The 20,243-nt window shown below is 33.3% G+C and overlaps 2 protein-coding genes and 1 long non-coding RNA gene across 5 annotated transcripts in view; 2 read left to right on the top strand and 1 right to left on the bottom strand.

The window, feature by feature from the left end:
- The first annotated feature begins 3,558 nt into the window (after positions 1-3,558).
- Positions 3,559-5,076, top strand: LOC18106802 (uncharacterized). Of its 2 annotated transcripts, none has more exons than XM_052448591.1 (2): positions 3,559-4,093; positions 4,172-5,076. In XM_052448591.1, exons 1-2 carry the CDS (start codon positions 3,632-3,634, stop codon positions 4,754-4,756), a joined length of 1,047 nt encoding a protein of 348 aa, XP_052304551.1. In that variant the 5' UTR covers positions 3,559-3,631; the 3' UTR covers positions 4,757-5,076. The 2 variants fall into 2 exon arrangements, with proteins under 2 accessions (XP_052304551.1, XP_052304550.1); XM_052448590.1 differs by having other exon boundaries at positions 3,559-4,488; positions 4,558-5,076.
- A 6,619-nt stretch (positions 5,077-11,695) lies between these two features.
- On the bottom strand, positions 11,696-18,549 carry LOC18106801 (putative disease resistance RPP13-like protein 1). Its single transcript, XM_024588950.2, has 3 exons — positions 18,028-18,549; positions 12,562-16,445; positions 11,696-12,099 (listed from the first exon to the last, which is right to left on the bottom strand). Exons 1-2 carry the CDS (start codon positions 18,352-18,354, stop codon positions 12,615-12,617), a joined length of 4,158 nt encoding a protein of 1,385 aa, XP_024444718.2. The 5' UTR covers positions 18,355-18,549; the 3' UTR covers positions 11,696-12,099; positions 12,562-12,614.
- Positions 15,368-20,243, top strand: part of LOC127904508 (uncharacterized) — a 79,348-nt gene continuing 74,472 nt past the window's right edge. For both annotated transcript variants that reach the window (XR_008057772.1, XR_008057771.1), the window contains exon 1: positions 15,368-15,509. This is a non-coding gene — a long non-coding RNA (uncharacterized LOC127904508). The remainder of the gene's footprint in view (positions 15,510-20,243) is intronic.

The following is a 20,243-nucleotide window of genomic DNA, read 5'->3' as shown; positions in this document are numbered from 1 at the left end:
TATCCTAACACTAAAAACTCATGTTATTGAGTGTATTGAATTTTAGAATATCATCAATGTAATTTCTTAAATTTTAGAGGGTTATTTTCTTAAAAAAAAAGTGTGAAAAAAAATATTAATTAGAGGGTGGTTAAGATTAAGTTGAAACAGGGGTGATTGATACAAGAAATTAGTTTTTGAGGTTGATGAAAGATTGAATGATAAAATTTTTATTTTATGGTAACTATGTATTGCCATAATTATTTTTTTTCTGGTTATGGAAAATATATTCCAAATCTTTTGAGTTTCATATTACCAGTTTCATAAGTCCAAAAGAATTAGGTCAAATTACTTTCATATACTAAAGTAAGACCTTTATTTCTAGTTCTAAATACAAAATTTCCATGATGTAATTTATATTGGTGTATTAATAATATGTCAATATGGAGAGGATAGGGTTTATTTGAATTTAATTCAGGATTTTTAATATATATATATATATATATAGTTATCCATACAATTCTTTGCTAAATTTTAAATCACAATCAAGATTCATACTTTCTATTTTGTTAAAAAAAAAAAACTCTAAACACTTTTATTTATAAGAATTAAAAAGATTATAGTTTTACTTAAAAAAAAAAAACACTTTGATTGGTTCCATACCTCAAAAAAACTGAGAGCTGAACTGATGAAGGACCAGCAAGAGCTGATAATATTGCATAAATTTAAAAACTGGGGACCAAAGTATAATGTTACTAAAACTATATATATATCATTATAACGTCAAAAGAAAATATGAAAAAAAAATAATGAATCTTTGTTCTCTTTTTTTGATAATTTATATTCAGTAAACTACAACAAAACTTTCAAGTTAAATTTTTATTATATTCAAACTCTATTTATTATTTATAATATAAAAAAAATTAAATATTTATACTTTATTCATTAAATTAAATATTTTTAATTACCTTTAAAAAAGCCCATTGTCTAAAGAAACTTCTTCTGAATAGGCCCACAACTTGGACCCATTTGGTTTTTTGAGACAAATTCCATATCTTCTTCCATTGATCCAGCACAATCAACATACATGAACAAAGAGATTGCCCTTAGAAATCAGAACCCAGCCCGTGCTTCTCCCTTGCCTGGTCCCAGGAATAGTGTTTTTACTATCTTGCCCTTTTAAAAAAACTAATAAGATGATGGTTTAAGGTGAAATTGTCTGTACAGTAAGACCATTTGGGCATTTTAAAATTGACAAATGATAGGACAAACATTTCATCTTTTAATTTTGAAGAGCACAATAAAAAGACCTAATGACCCTTGAAGTCTAAATTTTTAAATCTTGCATCTGCGAGTATTTTCATCACTGTGCTATTGGTTTTTTTTTTCTTTATTCTCTGTTTTAGTTAGGGGTAATTTAGCACATGTCAATCACTACCTAATTTGAATGACGTTTACAGCTAATTTTGGTGGTAAAAAATATTTTTTATAATTTATTTTATTTCAAAACATATCAAAAAAAGTAATTTTTAATAAAAAAAATAAAATTTTAGGACCGCGTTCCCCAATGCTCTTTTAGTGTTGTCAAATTGATTATCATTTTTTTAATTATTATTTATGAAATATGAGATAATTTTTAGAATTGATTTTTTTTATGATTTCCCATTCCATTTTTTTTCCTATTAGATTTTATCCTTATTTTTGTGATTACTATTTTTTTTTGCTTTGACAAATTTTTTTTTTTCGATTTCATCATTCGACATTAAATCGTTGTTCTAGCATACGGCTTCTTTCGATGTCATCATGTATCCTTTGAGGTTTGTATTGTATTGGCGAACTCTTTTGGTGGTGAGAGATGTCTATGGTGGAGTTACGATGAATCTTCAATAAGCTTTTCTTTATTCTTTTCCTGAATGTGATATTGGTGTCTTATCTTTTAGTTAATTATTGCCAAATATTTTTTTTATGGTTTGTTTCCTGTAGTGTCTACTTTTTTAATTAGATTATTCGATCTTATTAGATTCAGTTAAATCAATGACCCGAGTATCGGGTTTTCTTGTTTTTTTTAAAAACACTATCATTATCTAAACATTTTTTTTTTATGTTAAAAAAATTTAAAAAGCCCGCGGCATAACGCGAGCCATCGATCTAGTATACACTATGTGTATTAGATATATATTATATTGTATTTTACATATACATATGCATATAATACTATTATATACACACAGTAGCTGTTACCCCACTTTCTTCAAGTGAGACACGTAACTTGACACTGCCTCAATTTCACACTACCTCAATTTCAGGAGAAGACTTCCAAAACTCAAATCAATGGGTCAATTTATTCCTTCACCGTCAAAAAAGAGACAAGAAGTCAGAAACTTTGAAATCGAGCTCCGATCATCACGCCCCGATCATCATGTGTTCTTCACTTTGCTTAAGACAGAATCAAAGAGCGGTGTGAAACATGTCTGTAACTAATCAATAATTATATTTGGTCACCTGGGCCACACGAAGCATAATGCTCATGTTTACTTGTTTTAACAGAATCCTGTGAGCTTGTGTGCTTCTCACTGTTTCAAAACATACTCATGCTTGCTATATTTCATTAGTCAAATCCTGAATTTATTCTATAAAAATCACCAATTCAAGTCTCCTAAACTTGAGAGCTATTGAAGGTTTACATGATTGTTAACTTCAAGACTTATAAAATTAATCAAGATACACGCAAGCTAGTTCGGACATCCACATTAATAATAAAAAAAAAATCATAACATTTTGATTCTAAAAAACAAAAAGCTCGATTATATCAATATTTTTTTTTATTCAAATTAAAACTTGAACTTATTCAAATCAATCCAAAATTATAGATTTTTAGTTTAATTTGCCTTAATAACTATAAACTTAAGATATCATCTGAGTTGATCTTTTACTAACATCAGCAAACAAGACACATTTTACTAAAATTCATCATCTTGTGCCACTTTCTTGAAATTGAGAAAATTGAAAGGAATTGGAGCTGAGAAGCCCACAGGCCATGAAAACCAACGTTACCTCCATATCCAAAGTAAAATTGCCAAAGCAATACCTCCCTCGTAAACTCTGAGAAAAGGAGAAAAGAGTTACTATCTGCACAAAGCCATAAAGTGCTAAGTGCTAACACACCTAGTAAAGAAGGCAGACCAAACCAAAGTAATAATAATAATGATGAAATATGCCCTACCATCCCTCTTTAGCTTCTCGCTTTTCTTGTTGAGGCCTAACTAACTCAACTGCTACGAAGAGATCGAGGACCCCGGATTTTAAACCACACTGGCCCTTCCTTGAAAGCAAAAGGAAGTGCTTTAAGTTTTGTGTTAGCTAGAGAAGCAGAAGGAAGTGCTTTTTGACTAGGAACTCTGTGGGTATATTGTTTTCTAATGAAGATTTGGTGCCGTCTTTTGCTAGACAGTCTCAATGAAAGCACATGCAGCATGGCACTACATGCCATTATTTTCTACCCCACAATTTTCCCTCAATCCACGCATAATTGTGCGGGCTACTAAAAATACAATGCTCGATAGTCTATAAAAGACTACGGGAAATGAAGCTTCAAACATAGCAAGAGAAGCCTAATTAAAATTTTCTTGATCTCTTGTTAGTCATTTCTCTAATGGCTTCTTTTGGTAAGCAGGTGTTTTTCTTCTTTTTTCTAGTGATTTTCTCCTCTATCCAAGCTAGAGAGAGCACGTTCTTTAGTAAGTTCACACATTATAGCATCACAAAAAACAATGGTAAGAAAGAATCCTCCATTTCTTCAGTACCAATTCAAGCACCTACATTAGCACCAGCTCCAGCTCCAGCAATAGACTTTCTACCAGATGTGCCATTACTAGCACCAGCACCAGCACCGGTCCTCGGCGAGATTGAGAACGGCTATGGCCTTTTCGGTGAGGGCTCCGGAACCTCCCCTCGTAAGGAGACTTCAACCACCACCACCACTACCACCACCGCGGTTGATGAAAATGAGCTTTTGAATGAAGAACTAGATGGTGTGCCCTTTGACAAGAAGTATGAAAATAGCAACAATAACAACAATGGCTACACTAGCAACTACAACAACAACGGCTACAAAGTTGGCAGTGCTAGATATGAGACAGGCAATCAAAACAACAATGGCTACACTAGCAATTACAACAACAATGGCTACAAGGTTGGCAGTGCTAGATATGAGTCAGGCAATCAAAACAACAATGGCTACACCAACAACTATTACAACAATGGCTACAAACTAGCTGGTGAAAGCTACGAAACAGATAATCAAAATAGTGAGAATGGCTACACCAAGAGCTACAACAACAATGGCAACACCAACAACAACAACTACAACAACAATGGCTATACCACAAACTATAATAACAATGGCTATGAGACTGAGAGACAAGGGATGAGTGACACAAGATTCATGGAGGGTGGTAAGTATTATTACCATGTGAAGAATACTGAGAGACAAGGGATGAGTGACACAAGGTTCATGGAGGGTGGTAAGTACTATAACAATGTGAAGAATATTGAGAGACAAGGAATGAGTGACACAAGGTTCATGGAGGGTGGTAAGTACTATAGCAATGTGAAGAATGAGAATTATTATCCTGCTAACGAGTACGTGTCAGGGAAGGTAAGCACTCAAAATCAAGGTTTATATGGAAATGATGAGAACCCTAATGAATACAACACCATGGAGGAGTTTGAGAGCCAGGAGGGATATGAAGAAAGCCAAGAGGAGTCTTTACCTTGAATACTGTTATTGTTGTTAATTTGTAGAGAAAGAAAAGTTAAAGAATTACAGAGGGAGAGCCTTTGATATATATTTGAGAGCAAGGCTAAGTTGTGAGGTCAAATTATCAATTTCCCATTTCATGTTTCATTTTCTTATTTGGTTTTGGGTCTTCGCAATATTTTTCATGGTTTGTGACTCAAAAGGGATGGAGGATTCTACATTTTTTCACTTTCAAGTGAAACATTGTACTATCAAGGATCTTTAATTTGAGCATCCATTGAGTTCTTCAAAACTTTAGCACATGAATGCATGAAATGAAGTTCTGTGTGGTTAAATTATTTTGTTCTAGTGTAAATCTTTCATTCAAATCTCATTGTTGGAGTCTTATAATATATGGCTGGAGTTGTAATAACTCTTTCGTGACTAGTAAAAATGTATACAAGTTAGCCCAAGAAGCTGAAAACCCCCTCCCTGCCTACAAGGTGAGCCTCCCAGCATTTCTTACCAAGCTAAGATGTTAATTTCAAGGGAAATTTGTGCCGAGGATCTTGAGCTTCTAATGGAAACAGGATTAGGTACACTAAATTGCATTAGTTTCTGCCGGCAATTAGTGCCTGAAAGCACCAAAACAGTAGTAGTGTTGCAAGCCGGACAATGCCAAATTCACCAAAATGCAGTGGAAATTAGGCTTTAATTCTTGAAATGCACTTTATCGAGTGATGGGGTAATGATCACTGGCAACTGCTTTCAACACAACTTACAGAACAAAATATGTTTCAAAATGTTGGCTAAACAGAGTTCCAAATTCCAGATATAACAACACAGGCAAGCAAACATCTGACTCTGTTGAGATCTCATTTATAGCTCTGGATCTGTTGCTTGGACAGAGGACAAAACATAGCATTTTGGATATCTTGGTTTCTAAGCTGCTGCATCTTTGGCCGGCAGTGCAGTTGTCTCTTTCAGGCATAGGCCATATCTCGAGTTTAATCCTGATCATAGAACCACCAAGAAAAGTAATCTCTTGTTTTCATTTCTATTCTACTCAAATTCTCATGGAGGTATGTTGAAAAACAGAAGAGAGTGTAGAAAATCTGACATCAAGCATAGTTGCCATCATACGTTTCTGTTTGTGAAGAAGCTAACATCAATCTGTGGCTTACACAGAATCTACATTGCCATTAGCCGGTGTAACTTAGACCAAAACATAATGGCCACCCTGCTATGGAAAGCATTGTTCAACACAAGTACAGAAATATAAGGAAAATGACTGGTGGTGCTCAGGTAATAGCAGAGTGATCGATTTATGACGAAAATTAGCTTACAGATTATGCCTTTTCCTTTTGACAAGCAGCAATACCTAGCTGTGATGGCCCAGCTGCAGAGCAATCAAAAGAGAAAGGATTTCTTGTAGCAGTTCAGACTTCATAACACTACCAATCAAGTATGCTTCTGTATTTCCAGCAGAAGAGAGAAGAATGTGAACCTAAAATGTCAATAAAATAATTGACTAACTAGTAGTGTGTGATCATCTGTAAACCTTGCAGACAAACCTGGTGCCACTTGAGCACAGTAAACGTTTATCTTAGGACCAATCTGTGCTACAGATTCTTTAAGGTTAACATTCAAGAAAATTCTCTTGATGCATGATTATCTTGAAAAACTTTGGATGAAGATTCTGCAAGGAACTCGCAGATAGTTTACGACAAGAATATGAAATGGACTAACAATAACAACAACATGATTATATGACAAATCCTGTTCTGATGAAAATAAAATGGTCTACAGTAATAGCAGAAGGAATCCCAAATGTAAGAAACATTGCTTGTGTTTTCTGCTCTGAATATTGCTTAGGCTGTCCCTCCTTGATGCTATATATTATATATGGGTCGGAACGAATGACTTTAATGGAAGAAACATTCGAGTAAGTGTATACAGTCATTTAATTTCCAAATGAAATCGATAATATAATTTTGTTAAAACCAAAATCCCCCTACCATAATTGATATTAAGTAAAATCCTCTTGTTTTTTTTTTTTATATATATATATATATAATATCTTCCTATTTAAAAGAAAAGGACTATTATTTTAAAACTCGGACTTGCTTTAAAGGTTGACCTTAAACCTAGACCAGTCTGAGTTCCAGAAAAAAAAAAAATTAGATAACCTAAAACCTAGATTGATTGATGACTCTTTTAATTTATGCTTAACCTCGGTTAAAAACTCGACCATAATCCATTAATTTTAAAGAAAAATTAAGTACCCTTTACTAGATTATTCTCTTCAGATTAAAGATTCTTACTAATTTGAACCTGATTGAAACATCGAATCCAAACAGAATCTAAGCAACACAAACTTTCATATTATATAATCTCATAAATAAATCTGGATTTTATATATATAAAAAAACTAAAATTTCATGATGGGTGCATGGTTCATTCTCAGCTCTCTATATTAATCTTTTATAATTATTTTATTTAATATAAGATGTGTTTACAAACATTCAATACTTTTTTTTTTATTTTGTAAATATTTAAAGTGAGTTAATTATGGACCAGTCCCTTGAGTTTAATAAAACGGATTAATCAATCCCTGTAGCATTACAAATAATTATATAGCCATTTGACCGATATACTTCATTTAGTAGTTTTTGTTCGAAAATATACTTCTTTACTCATAAAACTTTCCTTCCTCACCCACCTCTCTTTCATTTTTTTTCCTATTAAAAAAAAAAGAAATTAATAGAAAAGGAATGTGAGATCGAAGGAGTGTTTAAGAGTGTAATAACAATTATTTTTCGAAGTGTTTTTTATTCGGAAATGTATTAAAATAATATTTTTTTATTTTTAAAAAATTATTTTTGCATGTCAGAACGATCCAAAAATATAAAAAAAATAATTTTAAATGATTTTCATGAAATTCAAGTTTTCATAGTTTAAGAGGAGATCCTTAATTACTTTGAAAAATATGATCATTAATATAAGAAAAGGAAATCAAAATGCAAATAAAATATCATTAGAAAATTAATGTATGGCCTGGTTCTTCAAGAAAAAAGTATAATTTCCCATACTATTCTCTTCAAATTCAAGATTCTTAGTAGCTTGAACTTTATTGAAACATTGAGTTTATTGTTACATCCACATATCAAACACTACAAGTGCATCTGTTAAACATACAAGTGCAAAATGTTCCACACATGCAATTTTTGCCCACACAGTCTTGCGGGACATTGCAGCTGAACACAGGTATTGGGCCTCTTGCTGCTCCCATGTGTGAACCTACAATTGTTCATGTTTCAAAAATATTACTCAACATAGTATTCTTCTAGGAAAAAAATAAGGATTTACTGACAAAAACTAAACTATTTATTGTGAGAGGATTCATTGTTTATTGAAACAATATAATGGTTATTTTACCCTTAAAAAAAAAAAAGATGAACTAGCTAGTTAAGGTAATATGATTTTTTTACAAGATTCATTAGTTATTTTCAGATTAACCTAGAATAAGTAGATTTTTTATATTTTAAAAACACGGTGAAATGACTACATTACCTTGAAAACACATTTTTGTTTAATTGGTGTTCAAAGGGTTTTTGTATTTCCATTCTGGTTTTTTTAGTTATAATCAAGTTGGATAAGAAAAAATTCAGTATTTTAATAAATATAAAATAAAATTTTAAAAAATAAAACTAGTTGGTGCATACATCACACGCGCTAGCGCTAGCATCACTCTGTAGTAAACAGAAGACATATATGACAGAATACTACAGTTAAAAAATGACATTTGTTGATGTTTTTAAATTTGTCTCACTTAATGACCTCCGATTTAGTCAATGATCTTTTCTTTGTTTTTTTTCTCTCCATCTTGATTTTTGCACATAACCCTCAAAATTGTTAGAGCAACCCTTCATTTTTATTTTTATTTTTAGATTTGGTTCATGTTTTTTTATTACTATTTGTCTTATTTTAAATAATTTATAAAATTAGAACTTTTTCTTCAATTCCAACCTTATTTTAGATTTGGTTACTATTTGTCTTATTTTAGATTTGGTTTCATCCTTCAATATTAAATTGGTTGGGAATTGAAATCAGGTCTAGAATTTTATAGATTACGAGTTTGGGAGATCAACCTAGGTGTGGGAGATTCACCTGGGTTTTTTTGTTTTTTTTTTCTTTTTTAGACTCATGTTTTTTCATTTCATCTTTCAATATTCATTTAATTGGAGATTGAGATCCGTTGTTTTTTTTTTTGAAGTTTCCTTCTGTATGATTTTCTGTAAATTTTGAAAATGACTTGGATTATCTTAAATTTTTTTATTTATAATTCTTTGCTAAATTTATCTCTTTTTAAAGAGATTTTATTTTTTAATTAAATTAAATTAATTAATCAAATATAAGTATGGGATGCTCACTTCATGGAATTTTGTTTGGTTTTATAATTTTATTAAGTTTATCTTCTATGAGGTAATCCTGATCTCAGAAACCTAGATCGCAAGTTTGGAAGGTTAGTCTGGTTGACTTAGCTCATTTTTTAGGTTCTTTTTTATTAATCCTTTAATATTGGGTTTGTTGAGGATTTGGTTTCATTATTTTTTAATTTTTTCTTTTTATAGGGTTATCCTGATTTCATGTGTCAGGTCATGAGTTTGACAGGTTAACCCAGGTTAACTTTATTTTTTTTTTATTTTTTTAAAAAAAATTATTTTAGATTTCGCTCTTTAATATGGGTTGGTTTGACAATCAAGCTTTGTATTTTATTCAATTTACTTTCTATAGGGTTATCCCAATATCATGAACAAGTCATGAATTTGTCAGGCTACTTGGGTAGACCCGAGTAGGTTTTTTGTCTTTTTTTTAAAAAAAAAATTTATTTTATTTTTCAATATTTGATTTGTTAAGAATTAAATTTTAATTTTTTTAATATTTCGCTTTCTATAAATTCATTATATTCTCATTTAAATTTTATTTTGTTATGAAATAAAATCATAAAACCCTTTTAAGAATACCAGGAGGGATATTTTCATGATACTCACATTGCATTTTTTTATAGTTAATTATTACTATTGTTTGCTTGATTTATCTATTATAGTTGTTGTTTTTTTATTTATATTATTAAACTAACTACTCTTATATTGGATCTAATCAAGTCGAAGATCTGAGTTTCAAATTTTTCTTATTTTTTAAATGCTACTATCATTTTATTATTTTATTTATATTAAAAAAAAAATTAATCTAACTCGTGAGATAAAACAACCACCAATCTAGCATAAAATAAAACATAAACGCTAATTGAGAGAGAGAGAGACTAACAAGATGCAGCCAGCAATAGCACGATCAAAAAAGCCAACTTGAATGAAGACGACTTCTCCATATCTTCTGGGATGTTTCTGAGAAAATGTTTTAGATTGCAAATGCCAATTGCTTGTGTTTCTATATATCTCTAAATATTTCGTAGGCTCTTCTTGACGATTGCTGTGTTATATATAGGAGGGATCGCATGGCTTTAATGGGGAAAAAAACAACCAGTTAATTAAGCACTAAATGCTAGTTTTGGCGGATATATCACATACCTTCTTTACCTAGATTTTGTTCAATCCTTTTATGCACTCTTTTTTATGATAGCTTTGGTGGGTAGATTACATGGCCTATTTCACTTTCGGTTTGGTGGCCAAATGGCTTGAGAAGTGCTTGGTAGTAGGAGTGAGCAAAAAAACTGAAAAACTGATAAAACCGGAAAAAAATAATTGAAAAAACCGAACCGTGAAAAAAAACCAATTAAAATTTTGAAAAAACCGACCGATTTGGTTCGGTTTTGGTTTTATAAGCTTGAAACCGAAAAAACCGAACCGAACCAAACTCAAACAAAAAAACCGAGTCAAACTAGAAAAAACCGAGCCAAACTGAAAAAATCAAGCCAAACCGGAAAAAAACCGAGCCAAACCAGTTTGAACCGGTTTTTGTTCTAAAAAACCGAACCAAACCAAAATAGATCAGTTTGAACCGGTTTCGGTTTTTTTTATAAATTTGATTTAATTATTTTTGTTTGATAAAAACTGAACCGAACAAAAAATAAAGATCATTACTCTTGGCCAAATGGAAATGAAACTATTGGCTTAGCTTATGTCTTATGTTTACTCTTCAACATAATAAATATATGAAATTGGATTTTAAAGCGTTCTAAATAAAACTATACAGGAACACAGCAAGGAAAAAAAAAATGTAGGATCATGTTTAGTCTAAAAGTTTTTTACGGAATGGGAATGTAAACCCTAAATTTATAAGTTTATTCTTTTTAAAATAATAATAATAATAAAGTTTGTTTTCTTAGGAGGTTTACAAAGCCTTAAATAAATAATATCTCAACTAGAAAAAAAAACCAAAATTACAAAGGAAAAAAAAATTAAATCTGAAATAAACAGGGAACCCAAAAATAACAAGGAAAATCACAAAAACTATCAAATTCAAGGTCTTAGAACGAAGATTTTTAAAATCTAAAAATATGATGGTCAAAGTAGCGATTCCATAACTATTCTAAGAAAAACATCCTTCAGAAACTCTTGTAAAAATTTGAGCATGATCCAATGATTAGATAAAACATTATGATATTCTTTAGCTATTTTTCTAGTTTAGTGCGACTAGATCTCTTTTCAAATATAAACTTATCTTATTGGTTTATAAATAAATTTACTAGGCCATTCATATAATTTATTTATAGCATATTTTAATTTAATTATAACATACTCATATTTGACTGTCTAAAATCACTTATTATCATCATCATAGTGACCATTGCTTGATTGGGGGAAAAATCCTTGCCAATATTGCCGTTGCTTGATTGGCGTGATTAAATCTTAATATGCCCCCTGGAGTGTGCTTGTTAGAAACACCAAACTTGTCCTTCAAAATATAATATTGTGACCTTAGCGAACAAGTCAGCTAATTGATGGGAAGTAGAAATATGAGCATTACAAATCAAGCCTGCTTGAGCTTCTTCTCGGCAATCAAGTTAAAGATTAAATTTGATGCAAAGTACAAATCTTAATAGAACTCGTTGAAAATAATTTAGATAATTTTTTTCTTAATTTCCTTATATTGTTGGCAAAAAGTTTGCGAAAAGGTGGCAAACTTGTTCGCAATACAGAGTTCCAAGTATAATAGCACATGCAAGCAAACATCCGACTCTGTCAAGATCTCTGGATCTGTTGCTTGCACTGGGATCAAATATATCATTTTGGATGTCCTGATTTCTGAAATGCTGCATCGTTGGCCAGCAGTTATCTCTTTCAGGTTTTACCTTTTCTTTTCACTTTGCCATCATCCTCATTTCATCCTGGGCATGTAGCCATCTATCGGGTTTAATCCTGAACATAGAGCCATCAAGAATATAATGCTATTAGTATTAATCATCTGTTAAATATTCTGATCAAAGTTTTTCTTTTAAATATCTCATAAAATCCCAGTGAATTATCAAGTAATAACTGATATACAATGCTAGCAAGATCACTATTATTCTTCTTGTTTTCATTTCTTAGTAACTCTGCTTTGAATACAGAATCTCAAATTACTTTAAACCTCAACAGAAAAGAATAAGAAAACAGGAATTATGATCTTGGGCTGGCATTTGCTGATTCACTGTAAATCATGCACGGCTTAAGATGGGATCTGTTTATGCCCGCCTTTGTTTTTGAACAAATTGTTGGGAACCTATCTCTACCTAATGTGGTGATGGGCTGTGCGGTGAAGATCTGTTGTTGTGAAAATGCCATGCTCCAAAAATAGAATTTAAAACAAAGTAGATGCAAGGCTGAGAATTTAGCAAATACCTGAGCACGTTGGACAAATGACAGGAGACTGTTATTGCATAATTCTTCATCCTCTAATTAGAAATTTTTATACTGCGGATGTGAGAAATTTTGGGCCAATCTTCCCCTGTCTCCCTTTCACACCTTGTGGCCAGCAAAGGACAATCGATAATCTTGAGATATTCAAGGGAGGGGGGCAGCCCTTCTTCTGGCATGAACTCAAGCTTAGGAGAATGCGAGATCAACAATTTGCGAAGAGAGGTGAAGTGTTGAAGCCCCATATAGTTCAGAGATTTAAGATTTCTGAGATCTGAGATTTGAAGAGATACAAGGGAGGAGGGCAGCCCCTCACCTGGCACGGACTCAAGCTTGGGAGAACTAGAGATACGTAATTTACGAAGGGAGGTGAGGTGCCGAAGCCCCTTATATTCCAGATCTTCAAGATTCAAGATTTCAAGGTTTTCAAGGGAGGAGGGAAGCATTTCTTCTGGAAGGGACTCCAGCTTAGGACTCTTGAGAATCAATGTGCGAAGAGAGGTGAGGTGCTGAAGCTCCTTGGAGTCCCGACCTCGCTGATCCCATAATTGAAGGCATTCAAGGGAAGAAGGCAGCCCCTGCAACGATGCAAGCTTTGGACAACTCCAGATCTTCAATTTGCGAAGAGAGGTGATGTGCTGAAGCCCCATGTAGTCCAGAGATTCCAGTGTCATGAGATGAAGGCATTCAAGGGAGGAGGGAAGCGCCTGCTCTGATATGGACTCAAGCTTAGGGCAACCCTCGATACTCAATTTCCTAAGAGAGGTGAGGTGATGAAGCCCCTTATAGTCCAGAGACTTCAGATTTCCCAGACGTTTGATTTTAAGGGTTTTGAGAGTAGAGGGCAACGTCTCCTCGTCAAAAGACTCCACATCGTTCCCAGTAAATCTGAAGCATGAAAGAGAAGGGAGTGCTTGCAAACCACATACCTTGAGCTTGATACAATCCACAATGCAAAGTGTGTGTAATTTGGAGGGTAAACCTCCTTCGGGAAACGAATCAACTTCTGGAAGTGATCTCAATTGCAAATCCTCAAGGGAAGGGAGGAGGGAATGCATGTTTTCTGGCAAAGACTTCAAATATAAGCAACCCTCTAACACAAGGCTTGTCAAATCTGGGGCAGCTAGTCCTCCTTCGGGGAAAGACACCAAATTAGGACAGTGTCTGACAGTCAAATGACGGAGAGCAGGAAGAGATCTCTCGCCTATACAAAGAGATTCGAGATTGAGACATTGTTTGACTGTAAGTGTGGATACCTGGGGTAAAAGGTCTAGCCGGCAGGAGTTAAATGAACTACATCTATCGATTTCAACATCTGTGAAAGAAGAGGGATCCACATGACTCATTTGCTCCATTCCCTTCAGTTGGGGATATTCTCTAAATTGAAGGCACCGCCCACCGCCATATAATACCGATGCATTTATACGACCACTAGAACCATCAAATACATTGATTTCGGTGAGCAGGGGAGCCTCTGGAATTGAAACCACAAGCTGTGGACACGCTCTAATCTCAAGTATCAATAAAGAAGGAAGGTGATTAGGCAAGCCATTTGTTAACTCGGGACAACCTGCTATCAAGAGCTTTGCAAGATGAGGGAAAGCAGCAGCTACATCTGTATTCCATTCCTGCCATTTTTTCATCCCCTCGAACTTTAATATTTTGAGGGATTTAAATGGCTTCTCCATCGAAGAGTCACTTCCATAGAACTCAGAGTCAACTGCCACGACTTCATCAAATCCTTTAATTTGGAGCTCTTCTAGAGATGAAAGCTGCCCCAGTGGTGGTAAGGAGATGCAGTTCTTACATCCAGAAAGTGTCAACGCTACCATATTTGAGAAGGAAGAGTTTCCAAACCAACCTGGAAACATCGTACCCCCATAACCAGTAATGACAAGCTGTTTCACATTTTCAGAAGGCTCCAATTTCTCAAGCACGTCTCTCTCATGTTGTGTGTCATCCGTATTGCCAACCCATATCAACCTCAGCTTCTCAATCTTCTTCTTACCCTTCAAATTAGCATCCAAAGCATCTTGAGCATTTGCAACATCTCTGAGATTCCGAATAGAAAGTTTTTTCCTTATATGTGAGAGCTTCCCCAGCTCTTTCATGCTAGACCCACTCTCTTTTCCCACAATGTAATATTGCAAAGTTCGAAGCTTTGTGAGTTTCCCCATTTTTGGTGGCATCTCTTTCAAATTTGTCCCTTCAATATCAAGATGTTGTAAGTCGACCAAGTTCGAAATGTTGGATGGCAACTCCATGAGATGTCGACACTCTCTTAACAATAGAGTTTGCAAATAGTACAAGGTGCTCACACTTTCGGGCAACCGTTTAATTAATGTCTGAGAAAGGTCCAAGTGCCGCAAATGTTTCAAGTTGCCGATGGAATTGGGCAACCGAGAAGATTTATAGCTCCACCGATATAAAGATAGCGTTCGCAAGCGCTTAAGATTTGTCAACATGTCATTCAGCACCTCACTATCAATCCCCCCCACGTAGGTTAGTGGAGACAAGGTGCGCAAATGTTGGACTCCATGAATGCGAGGAAATATCTTAGAGACCCCATCATATAGTGTTGAAGTGATTGATAAATGACGAGTGCTTTCTGGAAGCGTGCATGAATTTTCACCCTCCAACCCAGAGCCCGATTCTCCATCCATAACAAATTTAAAGCAGAATTCTCCTGACATGTATTCAGCTAGATCACTTGTGAGGTCGTGCATGCTGAAATATGATGGGGCGTAAAGTGATTGCTGAAACAATGACCTGGAGACAAGGTCATTGAAGTATTTGTCACCTATTTCTTCCATCTCCTCAACGCCTCTGGACTGGACTAAAAAACCTTGTGCCATCCATGAAGTGATTACTTGATTCTTCTCAAATACATAACCCTTGGGAAATATTGCACAATAAGCAAAACAACGTTTCAGGTGTGAAGGGAGATAATAATAGCTCAATGTTAGAGCTGGAGGGATGTTTTCATTCGATAAACCCCACATCCTGCTCTTGGATATCTTCTCCCATTGCTTGACATCTCCTACAGAGTGCAAAAGACCCCCAAGAGTTTTCGCTGCCAGCGGTAAACCTTTGCACTTTCTCGCTATTTCTCTGCCAAATGTTTCCAAGTGCGAGACTGCTCCAGAATTTGCACCGCTAAATGCATGCCTTGCAAACAACTGCCAGCAATCTTCATCGCTAATTCCCTTCAAATGGTGAGAAGGGATGACAGTTTGCGTGACTTTTGCTACATCTTCATTCCGTGTTGTCACGACAATCTTACTTCCAGGCTCCGCATACTGCAAAGGCAGCAGTAATTTAACCCATTCATTGTACACAATGTTCCACGCATCATCTAGAACAAGTAGAAGTTTTTTCCCTTTCACTGCCTCCATTAGAGATTCATCTGGTTCTTTGGTGCCGCAAGTACCTGCGTTGATCTTCTTAAGAATATCATCAACTATCCTGGTGACGTCAAATTGTTGAGAAGCCCAGACCCAGGCTTTGAGCTCGAAGCACTTATCTACCCTTCTGTCTTTGTAGATAAGCTGAGCAAGAGTGGTTTTACCAACCCCTCCCATGCCCACAATAGGAATCACACCTACATTTGCGCCATTTGTATTGTTTTTTGTCAACAAGTACTTCATTATGGCTTCCTTATCAGCTTCCCTTCCATATACATGAGATTCATCAACCACAGGAGTTGTTTTCTCTGACAATGGTCTCCCTCCACCATTACCTTCTATGTGGCGCAGATCACCCTTGTGTTTAACTAAACGTTCAAGCTTCTCATAGATCTTTTGTAACCCTGCTTCCATCTCTTTCATCCTTTTATTAGCTGGATTAAGAATTGGAAACAAATTCCTTACCTGCAATGGCGGAACATATCCATATATATGAGATAGAATTTAGGAACAAATAAATACTAAAATTATTAAACTCGTCCCATGTCTTGGTACCGAGTAAGTTTACACAGCTGCAACGATGTTTTTTATAAAAAAAATTTTAAAAAAATTAAAATGAGATTATTTTTTGAAAAAAAAAATTAAGTCTAACCAAGATTCTAATGAGATGATAGGATGGTGAATTAACCCTACAGGTTACTAAAATTTGAAAGATAAATTCAGTAATTATCACAGTAAGCATAAAAAAGTGATGCAATGCAATGATATCGTTTGAAAAAGCTTTTGAAAAATAGGATATTTTCACCTTATCACATTTAAGAAAAGCAACATTTACTAAATTTTATTATTTCTAAGCATGATAAGATAGTTGTCGCACTTCCGAATAACGATATTTACTAAATGTTGTGCTTTTAAAAAGCGACAAGGTGAAACTTCAATCATCTGACTCAAATGATTGATTTGTTTATAATGGTTAGTGAAATTGGTCGACCGATTCCGAAAATAATAAGAAAAATCTCAAAAATATCAAAATCAATGGGCCTTGATGAGATTTTTGATATCTAGATATTTGATGGTCTACATAGCGACACAGTGGCTACAATAGGGAAGATGGTTTTCAAAAACTCCTATAAAAGTTTGAGTGCGATCCAACAGTCAAATCAAAAGTTATAGCATTTTTAGTCGTTATTTTGGTTTTGCGGAACCAGATCCCCTCTTAAACCTTAAACTATCTCATCAGTCCATAAATGTATTTTTTAGATCATACACGTAATTTGTTTAGGGCAGATTCTTATTTAGTTATGATAGACACACATGGATACTTAGGATCACTTGTTATCACAAGTCTTTCTAGATCATTGACATTGAAAAATAGATAACAACTACTGTGTGAATAAAAAAAATTTTAAAATTTTAATTGGAATCTATTTTTTAGTCTACATGTTGAACACATGTATATTTTGACTCATAATTAATATTTGGAAGAAAAAATTCATAAAATTATGGTTTTTATGTAAAATGGTCAACTAGTTAATACAACTGAATCCAATCGACCGACCAATTGAGCCAGATGATTGAACTTTAACTTCGTCGCGCTTCAGAAGAATAACAATTACTAAATGTTGCTATTCGAAAATGTGAAAGTATGTTATTTTATTTTTTTTTTCAAACGGTGTTATTATACCAATATTTAAATTTATTGTGCTAATTTAAAAAAAAAAATTGAATGGGTCAACTTTGATTTTTTTTTTTTAAAAAAACAAATTTAATTTAAATTCTAGATTGAACATGTTTTAATTAAGTTGACAGCTGGGCCAAGCAGTGGTTGGAATTTGTTGGAATAATAATGAGTAGTGGTTGCAGGAGAGTATCATAGGATTAGTTGCATGAGATAAATTAGCATCATTGAGTGAGGGGTGTTGTTTGCATGAAATATTTCAAGAAAAGATATGAAATTTTCTGATATTTTACAATTTCGAATTGTGCTTGTAAAAATCAGAGAGATCGATACTAACATTATACGAGAAAGGCAAAAACATATGCTTACCCGATTCCTAACTCGTCGAGAGGCAGCTTTAATATCCTTGGATCGTAGATGTTCATATTCAATCTCCTCCATTAAGTCCTCAGCTTCATACACAGCATGTCTAGCATCATTAAGCCACCTCTGCACAGCAGGCTTGGTAATCTGCTTCTCCTCCGCGTCGTCGAGAAGTCCGTTGAGAGTATTCAGTGTTTCTTTCAACTTTCCGAGAAGACCATCATTGAGCTTGTGGCTTTTGAAGAAGCCCAGAATCTCAGGAGTGGTCAACTTCTCGCCCAGAACCTCAATGACAGCAAAGAGAATTGATCGTCCAATGTACTCCACAGCCATGATGGGATCTTTGCAGAGAATTGGAAGGAAGCAGAAGCAGAGAATTGTAGAGAAAAAGATAGTGAAGAGAATAAGACGTTTAACGAATGGAAAAGGAAAGAAAAATCAAAGTAAGTACGCGGGTTCTCAGTTGACTTCACAGCTCTGCCACTCGAAACTATTGACCCCAGATTATCACTTTAGTCCTTTCATTTCCAAATTATCACTATACAATTCATCGGATACCCTTACAAGTTCTGGTCAAGCTTTAGGCAAAGATGCCAGTCAGAAAAGACAGTTTCTAAGCTCGAGTGAGAGTAACCTTCGAATAGTCTTTTAAAGTGAGCAAACACTTTAAACTAACTAGGCATTTCTTGCTCAGTTTTTTATGCAATTGAATCAAAACAAGAAAGAAACGAATAGAGCCATCACATAAGATTTTAATTCAAAGTTTTATTAGTAAATATTTTATCTTTTAAGTAATCTATCTCTCCAAAATATTTAATACTCCTTAAATAAACACAAAAACTACTCAAAAAAATTAAAAACCCAAAAGAAATATCAAAACTAGCCGAAGTGCATGTTTTGGGTAAAAAATATCCTAAAAGTTTTATTAGTAAATTATTTTTGAGATCAGTATACTAAAATGATTCAAAACATTAAAAAATTTTAATTTTAATTAAAAAAATTAAAATTTTTAAAAATACAAATTGACTTCGTTTCCACACGCTCCATCTTCATGATCTCGGGTAGGAAGCCCACAGGAATTTGCATAGGCAGCAAGGATCAAGGGAGACAGCTGGGAACCTTGACCTCAAAGAGCCAAATATTAATTTTAATTTCTCAATTTCTTTCCAAGTATTTTATATTGCATCACTCTTCCACTCTACCGAGTCGTTCCTCAAATCTTCTCAAGGAAAAGGATTTAAAAAAGAAAAACAAAATTTATGAGCACAGATTTTTTTTGTCGGCCAAGAAAAGCAACCGTGATAAGTGGCGAAGTTATCATTTTCTTACTTTTGTTGTGTAAAATTATTTAAGAGTAAATTGATTTTTTAATTAATTTTTTATATTGTTTTAATAGGTTAATGTTAAAAATAATTTTTTTTAAATAATATTATTTTAATTTTTAATTTTTTTTTTTTAAGAAACCCATTATCCACTCAAGAAAAAAATTAAAAAATAGTTATTAAATTTATTTCAACTCTGGATCAATTTATATGAATTGGGTTTTATTAAAATGATAGATTTGATTGAACCGATGATCATAGATTGATATGAAGCTATCTGGTCAATTATCGAATTAACAAACATTCTTCCTTTGACGACGACTTGTCGTCTCATTTGCCCTGAAACCAAGCATACGTTGTGGAATTGAAAAGTAAGCAAGAGTTGCAATAAATCTCGTAAGTTATGGATTGATTTGGTTCTACGAAGAGTAATATCACAACCAGCTTTTAAAACGAGTTCTTTCTAAAGTTATTTTTGTAGTTATTTTTTAAAATATTTTTTAATTAAAATAATATTTTTTTAATTTTTAAAATTTATTTTTGATATTATCATGTCACAACAATCTAAAAAAATAAATTATTTAAAATAAAAAATTAAAATAATATTTTTTATATTTTAAAATTTATTTTTAACTTCAAAACATCAAAACAATTTAAAATTATAAAAAAATTAATCTTAATCAAAAATATTTATATTTTAATGAAGAACCTGCAATTCTACTTAGTAGTGTGGTTGCGGTTGTTTTTCAAATAACTTTTCGTGCCGAAATACATGCCAATGATGTTTTTTTATTTCTTAAAAATCATTTTTGATATCATCACATCAAAACGATTCAAAACATATAAAATATATTAAATTTTAGAAAATAAAAAAAGTTTTGAATTTTTTAAAAATACAGT

This window comes from Populus trichocarpa, chromosome 17 (genome assembly GCF_000002775.5).
Source record: "Populus trichocarpa isolate Nisqually-1 chromosome 17, P.trichocarpa_v4.1, whole genome shotgun sequence".
NCBI lineage: Eukaryota > Viridiplantae > Streptophyta > Magnoliopsida > Malpighiales > Salicaceae > Populus > Populus trichocarpa.
The sequence above is the reverse complement of the archived record's forward strand: the minus strand, read 5'-3'. Positions and strand labels throughout refer to the sequence as shown.

Excerpts from the sequence above, each read along its gene's own strand:
- LOC18106802 (XM_052448590.1), top strand. The coding sequence starts at position 3,632 with ATGGCTTCTTTTGGTAAGCAGGTGTTTTTCTTCTTTTTTCTAGTGATT. Across the intron at positions 4,489-4,557 it reads CAAGGGATGAGTGACACAAG|GTTCATGGAGGGTGGTAAGT; the intron begins GTTCATGGAGGG and ends GAGTGACACAAG.
- LOC18106801 (XM_024588950.2), bottom strand. The coding sequence starts at position 18,354 with ATGGCTGTGGAGTACATTGGACGATCAATTCTCTTTGCTGTCATTGAG. Across the intron at positions 16,446-18,027 it reads CTCGACGAGTTAGGAATCGG|GTAAGGAATTTGTTTCCAAT; the intron begins GTAAGCATATGT and ends CCGCCATTGCAG.